At 47.4% G+C, this 23288-nt stretch overlaps 1 protein-coding gene across 1 annotated transcript; it reads left to right on the forward strand.

Annotated features, from left to right (window-relative positions):
• The first annotated feature begins 364 nt into the window (after positions 1 to 364).
• On the forward strand, positions 365 to 18767 carry LOC103091781 (bone morphogenetic protein 2). The gene is made up of 3 exons (XM_032964077.2): positions 365 to 1728; positions 8808 to 9597; positions 17234 to 18767. Exons 2-3 carry the CDS (start codon positions 9093 to 9095, stop codon positions 18166 to 18168), a joined length of 1440 nt encoding a protein of 479 aa, XP_032819968.1. The 5' UTR covers positions 365 to 1728; positions 8808 to 9092; the 3' UTR covers positions 18169 to 18767.
• Positions 18768 to 23288: the final 4521 nt, after the last annotated feature.

The raw sequence follows: 23288 nt of genomic DNA on the forward strand, positions 1-23288 counted from the left end.
ACATTTTTTTCATGTATTGTCTCAATTATGGTCATGTCAATTCCTGGAAATGCCACATTCCCACCGCGGGAACATCTAGACGTCACTTCTTATAGGGTGACAACATTCTCGTTTAATCGTGTGGAGCGTTGGCACAGTTTATCCGGCGAAATTCGTTCCGTTCCCGGCTAACGGCGAACATCAGTCGCGACTCGAAAGTTTTGTATACAGTATATATTTGAACCATATCGGGAATTCACCCCCCCTCCCCCCTTCAGCCCCTGTCACAACCCACTCGGAGCGGCGTGGTGAAGTATGGTCAAACATCTCCCATGAACGATACGACATGGATTTGAACTCCTACGACCCTTCTGAGCCGAGTAGTGCTCTGACAAAAGATGCACGTACAGACAAGCACAAAAAAAAAACAACCGTACAGCCCATTTCGTCGATCCAAAACTCGATGTTTTGACCATACTTCACCCCGCTGGTCGATACGAGACAAAGAAGGCAAGGCAGCCCAGCAGCGGTTCAGATGAAACTCCCCATCTGATGTTGGCCGTGGCCGGAAATCAAACTGGTGCGGCCAGGTTCACAGCGCAGCGCGCGAACCACCGTCCCACCCCACACAACACGTGTGTGAATCGTGTCATGGTGCAGCCCTGCAATAGCTTTGCTCACTCCACTGCTGGCGGCAGGGACATGCGCTTCGGGGGAGCTCCCAGAGGGCATTTTGCCCGCCACCCTTCTCGGACGAGGTAGTCATAACCAAACTTTACCCCCACCACACCGCGACCTGACGATCCGCTGGGTGGACAGAGACGGCGATGGGTGAGTGGGGTGGGTGGCGGAGGTGTCGGTGGGATGAGACATTTTAGAGAAACCTGGCCATTATTTTTAACTGCCGCGCCTGGAGATGGAACCCGCGACTTACGCACGGCAAGTTCGGAGCGCCAGCCCATAACAACCCCCGACAGGTTGTGTGAATGAGGGGTATAATTATTATGCTAAGCACTCCTGCACCACCCACTGTGTGTGTGCGTCCTGTGTGCCTGTGTGTGTGTGTCCGTCCTGTGTGTGTGTGAGAGAGAGAGGGGGAGATGCATGGGACGAGCGGTGGCGCAGCAGTTAGCGACACTGCGACCTTACAAACCCGGCCGCCCGAGTTCGATTCCCGCTCGCGCCCAACACCGGCGACGATTATATTGCACCGGCCCTGGGCCTCCCCTAGGTCGACTCAGCCTCAAGTGAGTACCTGCCGCGACGTGTAAAAACATCGCCACGTGGGGAGACAAAGACGGATGTGCGTGGTGGTGGTAGTGATGGTGATGATGGTGACGGTGACTCCCACCTCGTGTTGCCATGCCAACCTTCTATAGGTACTGCTGCTGCTGCTGCTGCTCGCGAGCAAGCACTTGCCCCGCCCGCCTGTCGAGGCTACACGGGGGACCTTTGTCTTTGCGCGCGTGCGTGCGTGATGTTTCGCGGCATCCAATCATCATCATCATCTCTCTCTCTCCGCTTCCATCAACCCAACCCCTTCGCAGCTCTTGGGGCTCTCCCCTGCTGCCACCTACACGTTTTGCCTCCACCCCACGGGCAGTTCGTGTTAGCGGGGGGCTGTATTTAAACCTCACGGAGTCGGAGCGCTCTCGAGTCGCACACACGCACGCGCCCCGTGGCTACGCGCACTCGCCGCTGTCGTTGTGACATCGGACCCTGCACCATCAAAGCGCTGCATTGGACAAGGTACGTCAACAACAACAACAACAAAACACCACTCGACACGGGCAGGACACGCACAGTATCAGAGAGACACACACACACACGTGTGTGTGTGAAATGAGCGCTGCGTATGTAGTAATAATAATAATGGTAAAAAGAGTTGCAACGTTACGAGCGACGTGCCCGTTTTGTTTTAACTTTACTAGACCCAAGGATATTCATTTGAATGTAAGAATTCAGGGGAGCTTTCGCGTGGGTGGACTTGTCCTGCCATGGGAATGTGGAATTTGTACCAATGGTTAAGGGTTTGCTTTGGATATGAGGCGGACTAAGATTACTACATATAGAGGGCGATCCATTTACAGACACCCCACTAATATAACAAGGGGATAAATTATAAGAGAAAACGCTCTTTGACGTCAATTCCTCTGTACGTCTCTCACCAATCTCTACACGTGCACACTTTACATCGTTTAAACACTCAACCCTAACCTAACCGAGCCATCGCTTTCACACTGCAGCTTTCGATCAAAATCACCTGTCGAGAAGAAAGTAGTTCGAAGACAGTGGTGCATCTATAAATGGATCACGCTGTGCTATTAAGGCTTTTTTTGTCTTGTGGTGTCGCTCACAGACATCATTAATGTTAACAGGCAGTCGCACGACACACCTAATAACACTGAGAGGTCTATTTATTTGTTGTGTTTAAACCGCGGTTAACAACGATAATATAATTGGATATGCAGTGCCATGTGTGTTTGTGTGACTTGGGACTGCCGGCTCTGTGTGGGTTAGCATTGTGTGGTTGGGGGATAGGGGGAAGGGTGGTGGTGGTAGTGGTGGTGGGATATATATTAAAAAATAATTACACATGACAGAATATATTTAGGAGCCCGAGCGCCGCGCGTGGGCGTGCGTTCTTGAGCCGAGCTACAAAAAAAAGTGTCTTGTGGCAGTGTGTGTTCGGCATGTGCGTATTGCAGTGGTGTGTGTGTGTAGCACGAACGTACAAAGACAAAGATCCCCCCCCCCCCGGTGTAGCCTTAACAGACTGTTGGGGCAAGTGCTGTTAGCGAGCACCTTATTAAGGCCGGTAACGGTACACGAGTGGGTTGGGGTGGCCAGCACCAAGCCCGGCCGCCTTTGTCTCCCCGGTGGCGATGTTTACACATCGCACCGGGTACTCATTTGAGGCTGAGTCGATCTAGGGGAGGCCTAGGACCGGTTCAGATAATCGTCACTGGTGTTGCCCGTGAGCGGATATCGAACTTGGGTCGCCGGGTTCGTATCACAGCGCGCTAACCGCTACACTACCGCTCCCCACACCACACACACACACAGAGCTAGACACACACTTTAAACTAATTCCACTTATATCAATCGACCATTGAACGAACGCCTGCCTTGTGTGTCATGGAGAGTATCTGACCATACTTCACCACGCTGGGCAGTGCGTGTTGTTGAGGGGGGAAGGGCAGGGTAGGACCGGTTCTGATATCACGTTACCACTGATGTTAGCCGTGGTCGAGAATCGAATTCGGGTTGCCGGGTTAATGAGCGCAGTGCGCTAACCACTGTGCCACCGCTCCTCCCCGCTAGAGGTAATGTGTGTATATATAGATACAGCGGCGTTCATCTTCGTGTTATTCGGAATATTAGTGAAGTTGCGTAACCTCGGTTGGGGAGGTCCTGAGTAAGGTATCGAAGATTCCACATTGCCGTGGCGGGGGCGAGTCTGTTCTTTGCATGGGGAGCATCTGCTGGTGGTTTCCCACGAAGCAAGCAAAGTGGCACTCGTTGTTTTACACTGAGGGTCAAACAACACTCACGCATGGAATTGGCAAAAAGAAAAAACATCCCAAATCTGGAACATCCTGCAAGAGGAGTTCTGAGACTTGTTGAGTCTTTCCTGGACAAATAAAGGAAGTTATTGTTAAGCGTTACTTATTATATCCCTCTCGGAGGGATGAAACGGGGCTGAGCCGACCCACCAATCAAGATTTGAATCTCGCAAACTTCAAAGAGCTCCAACCACAGTGTTGATTAAGTTATAATCTATTCTTCATTAGGCGTGATCAATCCACTGCTGGTTAAAAGGCGTCCCTCGACAAATAAGCGGCATCATTTACGACCAAGCGATGCAGCAATTCCCCTAGCAGGTGGCGGGATGTTGACTACCTCGCCTGGTGTGCAGGAGCTCGTGGGTTCGATTCCGACCCTGACGCCTGTTGTATATTTGGAGTTTGCATGTTCCTCTCCACGTGGTCGTCAGTATTTTTCTCCGGGTCCTCCGGTTTTTAGAATCACCGTGCGTTTACAGTGTTCGGCTGCTCTACATTTCCATGTGATACGCCACTTCGTTGAGCTACCTGGTAAAATAAAAAAAAGAGTTGATAGTTTTTTTTTTTAAATAGCTGCTAACCGGCTGATATCATTGCTCCATCTCCTTGGCCGACGTCCTATCAAGTTCGTTCCCTGTTCCCCTCGACTACCACTCCGTCGTTATCCTTGACTACCGGCCGTCAGCATTTATAGCCGCGTGCCTGCTTCGAGTCCACTATCCTCACAGAGTGCTTGTTGATGACATCAGCTCATGCGCAGATGCTCGGCGGATGATTGACACCACAGGGTCGTGAGATGGTGGAGGCTTTGCGAGGCCTTGATCCAGCAGTGGATTGACCACGGCCGGCCACGATTATGATTTAATATTAAAACGTGCCCCTATTTATATAAACACACAACGAAACAGGTTAATCTATATTGGCAATCCTGAATCCGTTATTTCAATTCCACATTCCCTTCACGGCGACCAATATCTGCATGTAAAGTTGCAAATTATAATATTAATTCGCATGTATTAAACACGGCTTTGCAGCAGCGCCTATTAGGAACACGTGTAGCCAGTTTGCATTGTGGGGATTGAACAAATTGTTTTGGTAATCGTGCACAAGCGGAGATAAACAAAAACAAAAATTTGACACATTCTCCAATAACACTGGATTTGTACGTGACATATATGGCAACATTTAAAGCAATGACCCTTCTCAAAAGCACGTGCTGCTATAAAGCCGTTTTTTTATGCGCTATGAAGATATGGGCGTTGCTCGAAACGCACCGTTTTGACGAATTTGTTAAAACTAAAAACAATTACTGTGGGATAGCGTAGGGTCGGATGTGACACGTGCTTGCATGGGCTGTGTCTGAGACTGGCTGTCTCGCCTCGAGCGTGAACAACGAACTGAAGAATCCTAAAGGTGCTTTGTTCTACACTGAGAACCTCTGCCGTTAGGAATTCTAAAATTACCTTTGCCTCTCTCTGGGTTTCGGGAATTAACAAAGGACTAAGAGGACCCTAAATGTGCCTTCACTTACCTCTCTGAACTTCGGGCATTAACAGTGCACCTTCATACGAGTCCAGTACGTCTGTGTTTGCGCTATTGTATAAACAGCTGCAATATGCACGCAGATCTTGTGCGTTTCTGCGTACTAGTTTATTTACGTGATCAAACTCAACATTAAAAGAGGATCATTCCTACTCACCATGCACGCAATAAGGCAGCCACAGACGTCGACACTCCTGAACCACAAATTGGTGGAAATTCCACGTTCGCACAGCAATTGGCTCGGCCCTTCCGTACAACGATAACCAACTGTAGAATCCCTACAAAGTAATACACTCAAGTTTTAAGTCAAAAGTAATGTAGTTTACTCGCCGTGTCGGCCCTGGGGGAATAGTGGAAAATGCGATGAGCTGACTCGGGATTTGAACTCCGCCGACTTTGTCGCGAGTTTCTGTCCCACCAAAGCGTCGGACAGCATTGCGCATCGACGATCGTTCGCATGCGCCCGTACGTTCAGGAGGTGGGTCAATGCCAATGTTGAGGTCTGCGAGCCACGAGAGGGCTTCAGGAGAGACTTGGTGTCGTTTTGCTATTCCTTCTCCCTTGAAAGAACGCATACTACAGTGGTTTACTATACGAGCCATAAACCACGAATGATATTGTACAATTATAATAATAAAAAAGCCGACATTTGATATACACGCGCTGTACTCGAGTTTATGTTTAAAGAGAGTAAAACTCAAATATTAACAAATATGTCATCTGGGCTTATGCAAATTACTTCCCGGAGGTCGATTTTGTTTCTCGCACAGAGCAGTGTCACTTCGAAGTCTCAGTGCTGACCACACAATAGCTAGGGTATATGCACACGATCCCCATCATCGGTGAACCAAGTAATTCGCCGCCCGTGTAGTATGATGATAAATCCGATGAAAGCGAGGGAAGCCCGCGAGAGACGCATGCGATAGACACTCAGCCACACGAGTTTGATTCCCGACCACGGCTCACATCAGTGACGAGTAATAATGTGAACCGCTCCTGGGCTTACAGACCCTTTCAACAACCGGGACTTTTCAGCGTGGCCATGTATGGTCAAACGTCCCCGCGAACGGCACGGCATTGGGAGTCCTTCATCCAGCAGTGGATTTACAGAGCGTTGTAGTCTATGTACAAAAAGACTGAGCGCTCAGTTGAATGTCCGATGTGACTCATTGGTCGGGGTGTGTGTGTGTGGGTGCGTGACACGTGCGTGTTGCGGTGTGGAGAGCGGTAGTGTAACGGTTAGCGCGCTGCGCTACGAACGGCCAACACCAGTGACGAGTATCCGAACCGGTCCTGGGCCTCACCTAGGTCGACTCAGCCTCAAATGAGTACCTTGTGCGGTGTGTAAAAAACATCGTCACTGCGGAGACAAAGGCGGCCGGGCGTGGTGCTTCTCACTCCACCCTCATCATGTGCTCGCTAACAGCGCGTGCCCCCAAACAGGCTATACGGGGTATCTTTGTCTTTGTGTGTTGCGGTGGGTGAGCGAGGGATGGGTTGCACGTGGAGTGAGGTATGCCCCGTGGGCATGGGCGGATGATAACCAGTCCAATATCAGCGCTAATGAGAGAGAGGTGGGTGTGGGAAGGAAGAGTATGGCTTAGAAGTTGACGTATTGCGTAGGCCCTATCTATATACTGTACTGTATATATCTATAAAACAGTCGGCCAGAGGACACAACTGATGATGGAATTGCAGCCAAAGGAGGGAAACGCATCCACGGGGAGACGACCATGCATGTATGTATATACTGTATGTTGAAATTCTTTCGCACCGTACGTAGCCAACCGTGAAAATCCGCGGTACGAGGGAAGGACAACAAACTAAACACGAAAAAGCAGTTCTAATAAGAAATGAGTGTTCATTCTAGATTTGAACGTCCATAGCCCCAGTGGCTTCCTAATATCGGAAGGAAGAGCGTTCCCCAGACGATCAAAAAAGCCGCTGTGAGGATGACCGGAGTTCGCTTGATGACCGTCGTGGTGGAGCGATGAGTTCAGTTCCCGTGCAAGGGGCGAGATTGATGGTTGCAGTGCTGAACCGTCAAGGACGGCGAGGGCATGAGTAGGCAGACCTTCATCGAGCAGTGGATAGAATAACGTTGATGGTGATGGAAAAAAATAAGCATTGGTTCAGATGGGCGGCGCTGCGGTTATGGTGTTCAACTTACAATGGGGTCACTCTCAATTCCCAGTTGGGATCGACTCAACCCATCATAGTGTCAGCTCTCCAGGGTCGATAAAATTGGTATCGCTCTGTTAATCTTCAACTGTTGGATGTCGTGTGGGTAAGATGGTCCCCACCATAGGAATGTGGAATTTCATGGGAGGCGAGACGCTTCTGAGAGGTGGTACAGCAAGTAGGTTCATGGCTGATCGGTTCATAAATTCGGTGTTATCCCATTGTGTGGGCTTCCTCCGGACACCACCGGTCTCTCTCCGTGTGGGAAAATTACCCAAAGAACTTAGCATTACGGGGACTCCTGTATTTACGAACATTCGACTTACAAACTTTCAGGGATACGAACAAACTTGTCCGTATGTTCAGTTGCCTGTTCGGACCGAGACTCATAAGTTTAATTTCCGCGCAATAGACGATGGTGGTGGCATCTACATCAGAACATGGAGATCCAGTGGCATCTACGTCTACAGGAGGATTGCCCGTATAAATAAAGTCATTAAAAAACATCGTATAATAGGCCCGCAAAAAGTTAAGATAATTAAAATTCCGTACAATAATTAACTCTTTGAACTTGATATTTTTTACAATTTCAAAGAGATATGTCTTGTGATAAAAACATAAAATTACACTTCCTCTTCATATTGTTCGAAATTGTTGCTTGTTTACGCTGTCATGTTATTTTTTTTACTGTCATGCTTAAGTGACTTTAAAAGGATACTTATTGATCTCAATGGGCTCTCACCAGGGCGTGACGATAATTATGATGCTGACAGTAATAATAATTACTTATTTTAACACAGGAAGCCCCAAACTGAGTCCAAGGACTATTTTTGGTTTTTCAGAAGAGTCCTAAATTGTATGCGTTTTTATATTAAGATATTTCAGACAATTTAGTGACAAAACAGAGCGCCTGGAGAACACACACATGCAAGGGGGAAACACTCTATCCCCATAAGAGATTGGACAGATGATATTAGTCCACACTTGCTATACCGCCTTCTCCTGGCGAGCCGTGGTATGGCACCCCAATGTGAGAGTGAGTGAAGAGTGAGATTTGCAACGTTTCAGTGCGATCCACCAACCGTCCGCCTCCACGGTGCTGGATTACAGGCCGTGTGTGTAACCACCACCACCACCAGGCTACATGATGATGATAATGATGAAGTGGAAGCAATAGTAGATGTAAAACAAGGGAATGATTTACAGAAACACGAACAGCAATCTTCAAAATAATTATACTCAGTAATGTAGTGACTGACAACTACCAGACAGCAACTGCAATACATATAGCATATTAAATTAATGAAACTGGTTAAACGTTCAAATGCAGGACATTCTTGATAATTGTTTTATTTATTGAGACCGAATAAGGCTTTTATGGGTAATTAAACTGAATAAAACTTTTCTGGATCAAAAAATTATTGTCATATCACTCTGATGCCACATTATTATTGCTAACAATGTCCTAACTTAGGAACGGTCCTTCAACTCAGAACTGAGCAACATCTCTTCATTGCACTCTGGTCTGAAATGTCACAGGTCAAGCATGACGTGTTGATGCGGAGACTGGCTTTGCTCTTCAAATCCAAGGTTGGACTCCTGTGAAGATGACCATTCAGCAACGACAATCCTTGTGTCATCTCAGCCCGGTGTTGCTCTAAGTACATCACTCCGCATCCCCCACCTCCTGCTCCTGCTCACCACCATCATCACCGTCGTCGTCATCATCGTCGTCGCAGTGAAGAGCGTGCCCCTTGGGCGCGCAATCATGCTCCTCGCCACGTTGAGAGAGCCCCACAGCCTCTCCCACGGCAAGGGCTCAAGATGAGCGAGTCTCGGCACGGCTTTGTGCTGCTGCTGCTGCTGCTGATTATTATGATGCCGTCAACACTGCCACCGTGCGCGGCAATGGATTTATCAACGTTCGGACGAGTCGATATCGTCAAGGAGGAACGCGGTGCACAAGTCCTCTCGGCGTTTTCGTCCGCCACCGCCGGTGCCCACAAAACATATTCCTCGTCGTCATCATCCGCCGCCGCTGTTGCTGCTTCGTCCGCTTCATCATCGGAGAGCCAACGACTCCTGCAAAAGGACCTCGAGACGCGGCTGCTGGAAGTGTTCGGCCTGAAGAGGCGGCCGAGACCCAGGCCAGGCGTTGCGGTATCCCAGTACCTCGTGGACGTCTACCGCCTTCTGCAGACCGCCGGGCTGGGGCCAAGCGGGCCCGGGGGGTCCCGAGCGGCGTCCGCGTCCGAGTTGGAATCCGATTTGGGGTTCGCGGAGCGAGCGTCGGCGATGGCCAACACAGTGAGGGGCTTCCACCACGAAGGTAAAAGGGGGGGGGGGTTATAGGGGGTCCGAGGGTAATGTGACCGTCGAGGTGTAAAAGCACGGCCAGGGGCAGCAGTGTGAGATGCATTTTAACGACGGCCAATATCTCGTAACGCACGTTCCGGAGTAATGCACGGCGGTGTTGGAAGTGGTTGTAAAGGGCTGTCGGCCAGCTGTTATCTTGCACATTTTGTAACAAAAATATTTATATATCAGTTTTTCTAATTGCATATAAGAAAAGGGAAGTTCAACATTTTGTCATCAAAAAGCACCTATTTATATATAATGTACAATATGAATATATGTTTATATCAGTAGGTTTCTCTTGCAACAGTTTAAGATTTGGGTATCATAACAGAAAGGGTTTAGCAAAGCCTGCATCTGCTGATGAGGACCCAGAAGGTCGAACGGACACTCAGGAGTGTTCTTAACTCATGGAATAGAGCAAAGTACGTGGAGGGACGGTCGTCTGTCTTTATTTCTTAGCCACATTGCTTGGCGAAAGATTACCACGATCCTGTATACATCAAGGGCATCGCATTGCTCTTGTCGGGCGAAAATGAAATATCTAGGATGTATCTGTCGAATGCAATAATTGAAATTCATTTTCTAATTATCATGTGTTTTTTGGGTTTACACGTAAAGAAAAGGCAGATCGTCCCAACTGTTGTATCTGTCACCTTTGCGCCCACAGAGACAGCTACCGCAGGGGGGGGGGGGGTCCTTTTATGATGTTGATAATGTTTGGGATGAGACGTGGTATAGAGCACTCTGATGAGACACCCCAACGTATAAGAGGGTGTTATATATTAAAAAAAGGAATAATTATCATGGTAGGTAATTATAAAGCAGATGCAGAATAAACACCGTGCATCAATAAGCATGTTAATGTTGCTTTGGTGGAGACATAAGAGACCCTCAAGAGGCAGAGGTGGATTCATGCGGAGTAAAATAGTGTCATTTCACGTTCAAGGGATGCGGAATCGGGCATCGGAGGTGTATTTCCCCGAGTAAAGTTCGTGGAGGTGTATCGCTCTTGTTCAAAGGTGACTCGGCCCGCGTGCAATATTACACTTACTTTGCGAGTATCGCCACGATACAAGAAAGTATAATATTATATTTTCAAACACGTCAGGTATGTATGTTGCACGCTGCATATGTGGAAATTATTTCGCACCGTACGTAGCCAACCGTGTGCATCGTATGTGCGGGGAAGGACAACAAACTAAACACAAGAAGCAGTTCTAAATAAATGTGTTTTCCAGTGTTAAAACTACCAAACAATATTTCATATTTTGATAGAGTATGGATCAACATAGCAACAATGAGAACTCGACTATTGCATCACTATTTGAGCGGGAGTCAAATGTTTTGGCAGTGCGATGATCACAAATATTCCCAAAGAACAATGGGACAAAATGGGCCTTTATTATTCCTAGCCGTGTATACAGCTGTAGAATTATAGAATGAATGTAATAGAATTAGTAATTAAAGAATGATACCCGAGTACTTTTAATATTTTTTCCTTGAAACGCGTCAACCGCCTCTGTGTAATTTATATAACAAGCGGCAGGGTATAATGTGTGTGTACTTGACACACACGCATCAACGTGTTTATCATGGTGTACTCGTATATCAAGACATACACAATGTGAAATCACCTTCAACTAGAATGGCAATGTCCTCGCGTACGTATAATCTACACAATTGAGATAAGAGATGTCTCGATGTGTGACACACCTCGGTGACCTGTCAGTCGCTTATGATAGACAATGCACACGTGACGCAGTGTTTTCCCCAATGCCTATTCAATGCAGTGTACCTCCGATCAGCCCGGTTGGCTACGTACGGTGCGAAAGAAGTTCACCGTACATACGTTAGAATCAATCGCTGAGATGAAGGCCTCCCTCCCCACGCTCTGTCGTTCATTCGCGAGGTTGTGAGCATGCTACACCACGCCACAGGTTTCAGGCGACAGAGAGCCCCATAGCAGAGCTCATGAATAAGGGGGGGGGGGATCCCCCAATTTGTATCCTACCCGGGGCCTCTAGGACCCACTGGTTAGTGCGGGTTGATATAGGGAGGGATTTAGGGGTGCGTAATAGGGCCGGTTTAGACATCACTCGCCACTGTTATTAGTCGCGTCCGACAATGGAACTCGGGTGCCATATGTTAATACTGCAAATCGCTAACCACTGCGCCACCGCTCCACCCCCACAATGCTGTAATGTTAGAGGAATACATTTTTTTTTGCCATTTCGAAGCTAAAAATAGTGGTGCATGCTGGTAAAGCAGGGGTTAGCAACTCACGACAAGACTACATACTCAAGACGCTCGCCTTCAGGGATAGCGAGGTGCCTGTCAGCAGTACAGAAAGCAGGTTTCAGATCTTGATGTGTGGAGTTGGAATCTTGTTTTCTTTTCTTTTCCCGACATTATAAGGTTGGTGATGGTCATTCGGGTGGATTGAGAGTGCTGCTGCTGATACTACTTCTGTTGCTCCTGCTACTGATGATGATTAGGATCATAATAATCGATTAAGAACGCCGCTGATGATTTAAAGAATGCTGCTGCTGATGATGATGATATGGTTATGCTGCTAATTGTGCTTTGCCAATGCTGCCGATGCTGATGCCGGATTAAGAATAATCTTATTGTTGTTTTTGCTGATTATGGGGGTGATAACGATGTCCATTAATTTGATACTCTAACCGTTTTAATAACGGATGATGACAAATTGAGCACGCTGCTGCTGCTGATGATGGTGGAAAATAACGAAAACGAGAGGATTGTGTTTGCTGCCGTGTCCGCGAACGCCAATTATAACGATGGTGGTTGTGGTGGTGGTGATGATGATGGTGGCGGAGTTGGGAATGAACGCTGTTGCTGCTCCTGATGTTCCTGCTGTTGCTGCAGATGATGATGATGATGGTATTGACAGTGGTGCAAGTTGTGGCAAGTGCGTGTTCGTTGCATCCTGCCGATGAGCAAACCCGTCATACTGAGCGCAGGGCAGCCTGTCTGTCCTGCCAGCTGTCGGGCGCAACCTCTAGGGGAGTCGAGCGGCTACAATGAGTGTAACCTAACCAGGGATTCATTACAGACGGAGCTGTCCGGGGCTGAGCTCTGGAAAATATTTCCACACACGAAATGTTTCCATGAGAAAGTCGAATTAAAAAAAATCGGATATTACTAAATTTATGTGGTGACTAAAGCGGCATCTCGTGGTATGAGAGGTAACGTGTATGATCCACTGCTGAATGAGGGCCTCGCCGCGCCGTTTGGGTCATCAACGTTACTTGACCATACTTCACAAAGCTGGTCAGTGCCGATTGGTGAAGACGGGGTAGCTTAGACGAGGGGGCACAGAAGTACAGTGCAGCAACTGATTATCGTTGCACTGCCCTCTGATGCCCACCACATATCCCACGACGAAAATGCACGACTGGTTCAGATATCACTCGCCACGGACGCGAGCGGTGGTGGGGAATCGAACTCGGATCACCGGGGTTCATTGTACCAGGGCGCTAGCCACTTGCGCCACCGCTCATATACCCGTGTGCGAACTTTGCCTTTTAAAAGGGGCCTTCACAAACGCGTAATAAAACACGACCACGCGTAACATTTTTTTTTGTATATCCAGGATATGAAACAAATTACTTTACGAGTTTGAATTGTCTTTAACTCGAAACATTGTGAGCGGTTCCAGAAAACTGTCGGTTCAAATGCGTGCACCAAAAGGATGATAATGATGAATATGAATAAGAAGATGATAATGATGGTGTGAGAATGCTGATGTGCGTTAAAATATTGCTTCTGCTGCTGCCGATGATGATTTGAGAATGATAATCCAAAGATACTACCGATGATGATGATGGCACGATGCTGCTGCTGATGATGATAATAATGACGCTCGGATGATGATGATGCTTCTGCTATTGCCAATGATGATGATGATGATTTGAGAATGCCGCTTCAGCTGCTAATAGTGACGATGATGCTTTTGGGCATGAAAAATAAAATACAGTAATTGTTAATGGGTATCAGATAGATACACGCGGGCCTAATTCATTGGCCACGTTGCTCCTTTTATAATGTACACATGCAGCCCTTTTGTTAATCCACTGCAGGATGAGGGCTGGATAGTTGAGGACACCCCGACGTCAAAGCCGGTCGTATGGTGGAGGGTTATTTGACCATACTTCACCATGCTGGCCCTTTATAATACAGCAATAGCAATCAAGAGTCAACAAAGTGTGTCATCACTCACACGAGCAATTTGTGACGCACGTATTTCTCCATTGGCAGCCCTTAACCGATTACAAGTCCATCTTCCCATGACGGGGATCAGTATATCTAAAAAAACACCCTCTCTTCACGTCTCACAAAGTGGTATTTACCCATTTTATCGACCTACAAGGAGGGATAGGCGAAGTGGACATGCGACGTTTCGAAGGTTTCACTGCCACCTCCAGCCACCGCGAATAATTAGGAGTTTCGGATAATAGGGTTGCGGAATAATAGAGCCGCGGACAAGAGGAGTTCTGTATGTGGAAAATAACGTTGCACGTAGGCCTCGGCAAGGTAAGGTAATTTACCTTTTTTACCGGGTAAAAGGGTAAAGGTAAAGGTGTCGACATGCCAAGGGGTAAGGTAAAGGGTAGTAGGGTAAAGGTAGCTCGGAAGAATTACCCGGTAGGGTAAAGGTAGCGCAAGGTATTAACCCGGTAAATACGGTGCCTTGTTTACTGCTAAAAGCTCCGTGGCGCAGTCCGGGGCCTCCATTTAATAAGTAATATTTAAAAAAAAACTTTTTTTTAAAACACGTTGTTATGAAATCTACGAGTAATGGCAAAACTCCACGACTCCAGGAAGTGGCCCCGAAGCTCGCCACAACGTAAGGGGGCCGTGGACAATTACACCCAAGCCGAAACATAACAAAAAATAATGTTTTAAAATATTATTATTTTATTTTTTATGATAGAATATAGTATTGTCATCAGTATGACATAAGCATACCAAGTTTGCAGTCGATACCACATTGGGAAGTGGGTTAAAATTGAGTTACAAGATTTGAGGATACAACAACGACAACAACAGACAGAGTGAGTTTAAAGAAAGCGTGTAAAATTGGAATAATCGAGAGTATTCTATAGATGAATAAAGCGCTCTACCTAGCATTTACCTGTTATAAACCTTTTTAATGTGTAGTAGTACCCCAGTAATTACCCTGTAATCGGGTAATTTGTATGGGGTAAGGGTAAAGGGTAGGGTAAAGGTAGGCTCGTTGCTTATAACCTTTTACCTTTTACCTTACCTGCTGAAGGGTAAAAGGTAGGGTAGAGTGATTGTATTGTGGTAAGGTAAAAGGTAGGGTAAAGGTAGGCTCGTTGTTTTTACCTTACCTTGCCGAGGCCTAGTTGCACGTTTACTCCCTGCATGTAATTAACATTGCATTCGATTGCCTTGTCCACGAGAGGACGCTGTTTTAATTGGCAGAGGACACCCAGGGCATGTAGGAGTTGGAGTCTTCTAAAAACCAACATTTTCCTCACGTTCTATTATTCAGAAACAGTAACGCCCGTGCACTGTCAAGTCTAATGAATGGGACCTTTTTTGTTGTTGTTGTTGTTTAAAGGCGGCTGACCCGGTGCTATGCAATACGTATCTACATTGAAGCAAACACGTCGATTTGTGCTTGAGTTGTGTTGAATAAATAGCCGGGCCTGTGTGAACAGCCTCTGTCTAATGCATATTAAACCCCGTTGAAAGACGTGCCTTCATAGCTGTAGTCCATTGACGTGTTCACAAAAAGAAGTTTGTCATTTAAAAAAAACACGTTTAAGGCTACTGGCAGGGTATACAGCGAGCTGTGTGCAAAGCGCATGCATCTGTACAACGCGGATACAATGTAGTGTCTGCATAATATATGTCCTTTCCATACGTACAGCGGTGAGCATGTGCATGTTATAGCGCTTTTGTTAATACACTGCTGGATGAGGGCCTATTTACGTTGTGTGGGTTATCTGAATGTGCTTGGTGACGGCATGGGAGGGGCATAGATGTGGAAGCATAAAAGCACAGTGCAACAATGCGTGTTGCTGCACTGATCTCTCATATATAAGTCCAAAAGTCAGGACACGTAGGGTTATTATACTTCGTTTAACAAATCACATAGGGTTATTTCAATGATTTTAGCAAATGTTCAAACTGACTTCCATTGAAATGAATGCACGCATACATGCGTTCTCTTTTACAAATTAATTTTTGACTTTATTCAGGACATGTTCTTACCATTTGAAATGTAATTTCAAAACAGTAAATAAATATTAATGACAATAGATAAAACATCAACTTCAAAAATTTTAATGTTTTAATGCCAGTGTCAATATATGTATTATACCCCTATGTGTTCTGACTTTTGTGCTACGCCGGGTCTTCTGGTTTTTCTCTCCACATTTAGAAACATGCGGTTAGAGTATTTGGCTGCTATACATGTCCACATTCTAAGCCACTTCGTTGAACTATAATTTGTGGGCAGGTCGCTTCTGAAAAAGAGCTATATAGCTCAGTGAGCCTGACCTGGTAAAACATATATACGTGTGTTCTTTGAATGCATGTCATCAGTGTCAACATGCTGATTACACAGGCATATGAACCTGGCACACAACTGTGATTCTAATCAAATTTATTTTTAAAGAGCGCATTCACTTCACGTAGTTTAAGAAACGGTGACGGAAGAGAATAATTTAGATCACAGGTGCATGCAAGGATTGAGGATTGAGTGGCAGTGATAGATGGATACTTAAGGATCACGAAGGAGTAGGGGTGGGATGGGACAGAGTGGAGGGATGAGGGAAGGAAGAGAATAGCCAAGAGAGAAGCTGTAAGCTCAGCATCAGTGACAAGTGGCATCAGACTTTGCCTTGGGCCTTCCCTAGTTTGACTCAGCCTTCAACGAGCACCTCATTCAATGTACAGAGGCATCAGTACTGGGGAAACAAAGGTGGCCGGGCCTGATGCTGACTCATTTGTGGTACTGGCCTCTTTTTTAAGTGCTTGCTAACAGGACTTGCCCCAACAATCTTTATGGCAACACAGGGAATCTTTGTCTTTGTGTGTGTGTGTGCATCTACACCTCTGTGGATGAAGTCCAAGCAATATATGCATAAATATCGATTTTTATTTTTATTAAAAAAATCTGTAAATATCACTGTCTTATGATTCCAGTTTCCTCAGGTTCGATTTCTGACCATCAACGACACCAGTGGCAATTTGATTCTGAACTGTGCCGCCACAGGGTAGACTGGGCGCAAACAGTGAGCCCGTCTCCCCACTGCCAAGAATGTTCTGTCCACATTTTGTCCAAGTTCAACGTCTCTTTCCAGGTGTTTCCTGGCCACACGGCTTCATCAAATCCTTCCCTATGCTTTGCACTCCTATCGTGTTTTTGATATTGTATGTTGTTGTAGTAACTTTCTGACCCCCCCACCCCTACTGGACATTTGTGGAAAAAAAGAGCTCTATAGCTCATCCGGATTCCTCCAGCATAAATACAAATTCTGATTCTGCAAACAACAACAACAACAACGACTGACCCAGTGATCCCGTCCCACGTGCGCGCCCGCGAGCAGATTCGTTGGAGGAGCAGCCTTACCACGGCCAATCGGCGGCGGCGGCGGCAGCGGCGTCGTCGTCGTCCCACCACCACCACCAACGCCACCGCCTGGTCTTCGACCTGTCCAGCCTCCCCGCCGACGAGTGGGTGCACGCTGCCGAGCTGCGCCTCCACCGGGCCCGGCTGCGGCCCCAGCGGCGCGTGGGCCGCCCGCTCCGCGTCAACGTCTACGAGGCGGCGGCGACGGCGGCGACGCTCCTCGACTCGCGGCTCGTGCACGACAACGCCACGCGCTGGGAGAGCTTCGACGTGAGCGCCGCCCTCCAGCGACGGGCGCTCAGCGGGCGGCCCAGCTCCAGCCTCGGCCTCCTCGTCGAGTTGCTGCCGACCCCCGGGGAGGACGCGGCCGACGGCGACGACGGCGGCGGCGGCGGCGGCGGCCACGTTGGCCACGTGCGCGCCAGCCGGGCGGCCGTACCGCCGCGGGCCCGCTCGCCTGAGGACCTCGACTCGTGGCCGCGGCTCAGGCCGCTGCTCGTCACCTACGGCCACGACGGGAGGGGCGGCCGAACGTTGGGCGAGGCGAGGGCGAGGTCCCGGCGGGCGTCGGGGAGGCACGCGGGCGGCCGGCGTCCGCGCGTGCTCTGCCAGCGCCAGCCGCTCTACGTGGACTTCCGCGAGGTGGGCTGGGACGACTGGATCGTCGCGCCGCCGGGCTACAACGCCTACTTCTGCCAGGGCGAGTGCCCCTTCCCGCTCGCCGACCACCTCAACTCGACGAACCACGCCATCGTGCAGACGCTCGTCAACTCGGTGAACGCGAGCATCCCGCGCGCGTGCTGCGTGCCCACCGAGCTGAGCCCCATCTCCATGCTCTACATGGACGAGTATGAGAAGGTGGTGCTCAAGAACTACCAGGACATGGTGGTAGAGGGCTGCGGCTGCCGCTGACTCCCTGCCGGTGGTACGACCGTCGGTGCCTGCGAGTGGCCATGGAGGTCATTTGCGGTGAACCTTTGCCAGATCGAGTGAACGCAGAGCCTCGTCGAGTGTGAAGATGCAGATGATGGCCCAGTGCCTGCGGTGGCTCTTAATGCCAGCGAGGAAGCGCTATGCTGGCACCGCTGGCATTCTGTATACAAGTCCAGGTTTCTCTTCCACCCACCGTGATCAAACCAGTTTCTCAGGCATAGTAAGTAAGTTGACTGTCTCGGCCAATTCACCAATGAATGCAAAAACAATCAATCGCATTGGATGAAGTGCTTCGCATAATTCCGAATATTACAACTTCCGAGAACTGAAAACGTCCCGTTGTGTTGCCTTGTAACGACGAACGCACACTGTGTGCCCCACAAGGAGTGGACAAGAGGCAACTGGACCGACCTCAGAAGTAGTTCTGCGAAATCATTTTCCTGGACCCATGACAAGACCACACTGCTCATTTTTTTGTTTGGTTTTGGTCTCTGACATGACATGGACAGCGCAACTAAAATATATTCTGTATATATAAACAAAATATTCAAATAATATTAAAAGTATGAAGCTGAAAATACTCGAGAATGATCTTCATATGAAGGAGTTTGCTGAGAGTGCAGTGCCTTTTGTGGGGGAGAACTTTTTGATCCAGCTCAAAGACTTTTTGTCAGGCAAGGTAGTGCACACCTCACTGCTTTAGACAGGGGGGTGGCGGCGGGGGTTGGTGGCTCACACAGGGACGCTAGTGTACGTGGGTCACCCACCTGCAGGTCTGTGGCAATACCGGTCGAATGCAGTACAGCAAGTAGTTCGTGGACCTAACTTCGCGGATTCTTGCCTGTTACCTCCTCATGTACAGGTGTATTGTCTAGGTGCTGTGGTTTCCTCCCACACACAATATACTTTCAAAATATGATTTGAATACATTCCCAAAAATAATCTTATTGAAAAGGGGCCTTGAGACTCAGTGAGGTGTGCTTGGATAATGAAACTACTTATTATTATTATAAATATTGTGAATAGAAAACCACATACAAATACAGAGTTCCAGTCCCCGTGTCTTGACAGTCCACTCAGCAGGTCCTTGCCCTTTGTAAATGGACATCGGTGTCTCACAACAATGTATTTATACCAAGACCCTGTTGAATCATACCGGTGAGACTGGCCAAGTTTAATGCATACCTTGGTAATTATTGTTCTCATCCAAACTTGTGTAAGGTATGTGTGTCTGTGCATATATGTTATAGGGTGTAATGATGCACGAAACTCATCAATTAATACCCATTATTTCAGCTGACAATCCACACATCGAATTTGCCAGTTTAATAAACAAACTTTTTTTTTGCGGGTTATATATATTATACGTAATGGTTACAACATGACCCCCGCCCCACCTCACCGCCACTAACCACTCGAGGCAGCTACATTCAGCAGTGTTTTTTTTTAAATCAACGATTTTAATCGAATCAGGACTCGTGAATCGCGACGGACCATCGAAATGCCTTGGTGGGGAAGGAGGGGGGGGGTATGAACCGCTACTTCCGTGCTGCTACGTACACATGCAAACGTGCCCTAGGGGGCTCAGAACGAGGCCAGGCGCTAAACGAGACAACTGTGATGTAAGCGGGGGTGGGGGGGGGACTGTGTTTGTCGATCGCCGCACTGACAAACGGAACGCGCGGTGGGATATTCGCTTGGGATGTACATGGGTCTGCGTTTTTCACAGACGTTTGTATAACGTGTTTTTTTTTTTGCCAGAAAAGGCTTGTGTTAATCAAACGCATCTCAGTTCATGTTTACCGGAGATTAATGTACCATTGATTGGCATTCTTAGTGAATTTGTAATGAATTGTATTCCACTCGTTCGAGCAGGATTAAGGCACGGTGCACAGCATTCACACGATGTTTCAGGGACAGCCTCCAAGCACTTTGGATGCTTCAATGGTCCATCTTGCACATTGTTTGCATGGTAGCTTTTTTAGATAAATCAATCAATCTTTGATTACTTACGACTAAGCCGCTATAGAAGTTACGTCAAGTAGCCCTGAATTTCGGTGATGATTCGGACAAACTGGGCCCTCTACGTCGCTGTGCTTGCACACCTCTCGTCAGTGCACAGCCTCGGCAAATGATTTGTGACAAAATTCATCACGTGACGGCTTCCTCCGAATTCACGAACGTTTGGTCGATTTGACCTCGTGGCTATTACAGCACCGTCACAACTCTCCGTCACCTTTGAAGAAAGCGGGATAGGACACATTGCAATAGACGATTTTTGGTGACACCGTTATTTCACTCCCCGCGACCACCACCACCTGACCTTTGTAGTCGTGCTATGAATCAAGAATCAAACAGGTACACGCCTGCTGGTAGGGCTAATCTGATTTGCACTCACCGAAACCGGAGTGCATTCGGACGTAACACGGCACCTAACTGGCTCCTGATCACATAGGCGCAATGGCTTTGAGAGTAACGTGTCAACTCCCCCGACCCCCCGCGATCTTACACAACCACGGCATTTACAATCCCCCCGTCTTACTTTGTGCAGGTGAGCGAACATTTGGCGGAGTGCCGACGGACTGCCAATACCCCTTCCGCGTGAACTGCAACTGCAAATTATTTTTTTCTTATTTGCGACGATTTCCCATGCAGTCGCCGCTGGTGACCGTGTTGAGATCGTAAAACTCGCTAACACGCAAACAAACAAAACCTTCTTTTCATCTCTGGCGGGAACCTAAGATCAGATCCAAAGGCCTCTTGCAGCTCTGGCACGATGTTCAGACACGTTCACGACATGAGTTCCAGTCAGCCACATGTTGCCTCGATACTCTATTAATCGTTTATAAGCCATCGTATTCTATACAGAACATATCACTTTTACAGAACTGGTATACGAGCATAAAAGTGGTGCCTTGTGGTTTACGCGTTAAGCCTTGTGGTTTGCTTGGTGTCCTAGTGTGCACGCGTAACCCTTTCCACATGTGGACCAATGAAATTGTTTCAACGCCCCGAACTTCCTCAGCTGTTGACGGCCCTTGTATGTGCGTGTGTGTCTCTCTCAAGTCGTGTATACGTTGGGACGAGCCAAACACGTTTGTGAGAAACAAGTACTCAAAGGAGTGCAGTGACTTCACATTAAGCTATCGGGAGTATCCATTCATCGTTACGATTCTACCAAACGCAAGATATTACAGTCAGGCACGGATATAGTAGAATTCCTCGTCCTCAGCGATGTAGGGGACGAACTCAGCGGATAATAGGATCAGCAATCCATTATAGATTTTTTTGGGTGAGATCACGTAAATATAAATGCGTCGTTAAACCCGACACCACCCGACACAGCCAGCTAAGTAAGGTTTGTCACGTTAACGAAACGTGCCAATAAGTTTGGTACACCAGTGTTGGAGAGTAAACCCACAACATTTACAATTAGAGTACAGTGACGTTGTTTGCCATTACACAATTTAGGACGTGAAAAACCGTGGGAAGCTGCAGGTAATAGGAATAATAGAGGGCACGGATAATAGGTGTTCTACTCTGCTGTACATGAATCCATGGTGGTGCTGTGGCAGAGTACTCCACTCACAGCCAGAAGACTTGAGTTCAAATCTCGGTCAGGGGTCAACTCAGCCCCATCTATCCCTCTTGGGTCAATGAGATAGGTGCCACTTTGTGAAAGAAGTCAGCAATTATTGTTCTGGCGAGGTAATGGCCATTGTCAAAAATAACGTGGAATTTTTATTTAAACCACCGACTCAGTGTTGCCAGTGGACATGAGCACTGACCAACGATCACTTGAGAAAGGAGACACGTTGAATTTGTAACTCCAAAAATAGCGGATTCATTTGAATATAAATATAATGAATGTGTTTATTGACCAGTGTATTTCGTTATCGTTTCATAAACTGGCTCAGGCAATGTCTAACTAGGTCCGCCACATATTTGTTTGCAAGCTTCACGTTGTGTTGAAGGCAATTAATATATTATAGATTATGGGTGCAGCGATGATACAGTGGTTTGTAAACTGCGCAATGAATCCCTGTGACCGGAGTTTGACTCCTGGCTGTGGCTAACATCGGCCGGTGAGTAATATCTTAACCAGTCCTGGGTCATCCTCCCATCCTTCACCATGGATGGTTGGCTACGTATGGTGCCAAAAAAGTTCAGCATACATACATTGAACAGTGTGGATAAACAACCCCAACGAAAGACAATGCATGAAGAGACATTTATTCAGCAATGAATTGCAAGAGGATTGGACATTATTAAATAATTGAATAGATATTAGAGATATCACCAAATAATATACTATGCAGAACTATAGTACTGTATTTACATTGCATTTTGAATATGTTCAATTATATATTTTTTTAAACCTACTCAACGGATGTTGTTTTGTTGATAATTCACACCCAACAATGGTGCAACAGCAAATCTTATCTAATCAATGTGTCTCCGTGCGCAAATAATCAGCGTTGGGGAAATACCATATCTTATCTAATCAATGTGTCTCCGTGCTCAAATAATCAGTGTCGGGGAAAAACCATCTTGGTTGACATTGCCAACCATCCCTCAAAGAGGTACTCATTTACGCACCACTGCGGGGATGATGGGTCTCCCAGATCAGCCGAGCCCCAAACTGCAATTGAACTGGCAACCTTCCAAGAGCGAGTGGGGAGCTATGTTAGAGCGCCACCTTGCTGGATCAAGTGAAAAGTGACGCAGCCAACGTGCTCCGTCTTGCCAACAATGCAACAATGGCTGGGTTCTTCTCTTGCGATGATGGCGCGTTAGGGAACAGGATAGCGTCTAGACTGCGTGTCATGTAGGGGGAACTGAACACCCTTTTTTTGTTACGTATCCTTTTTATTTGTTAAGTGAAAAACAAACCTAATGAAAAATTATACCTATTTCCGTTTGATCCCATATATTTCAAGAATAACTCGTCCCTCCTTATAACGTTTTATTACCAATGAAAATGAAAATCCAGAAGCGGTTGTCGAAAGTAGGAACAGCAGGATTTTAAGCACGGAACAGGCTGCTCCCATGTGTACTTATTTCCCCCACACCCCACGATCAAAAGCTAAGTTACAATT

This window comes from Petromyzon marinus, chromosome 31, assembly GCF_048934315.1.
Source record: "Petromyzon marinus isolate PM22_M1 ecotype Great Lakes invasive population chromosome 31, UKy_Petmar_22M1.pri1.0, whole genome shotgun sequence".
Lineage (NCBI taxonomy): Eukaryota > Metazoa > Chordata > Hyperoartia > Petromyzontiformes > Petromyzontidae > Petromyzon > Petromyzon marinus.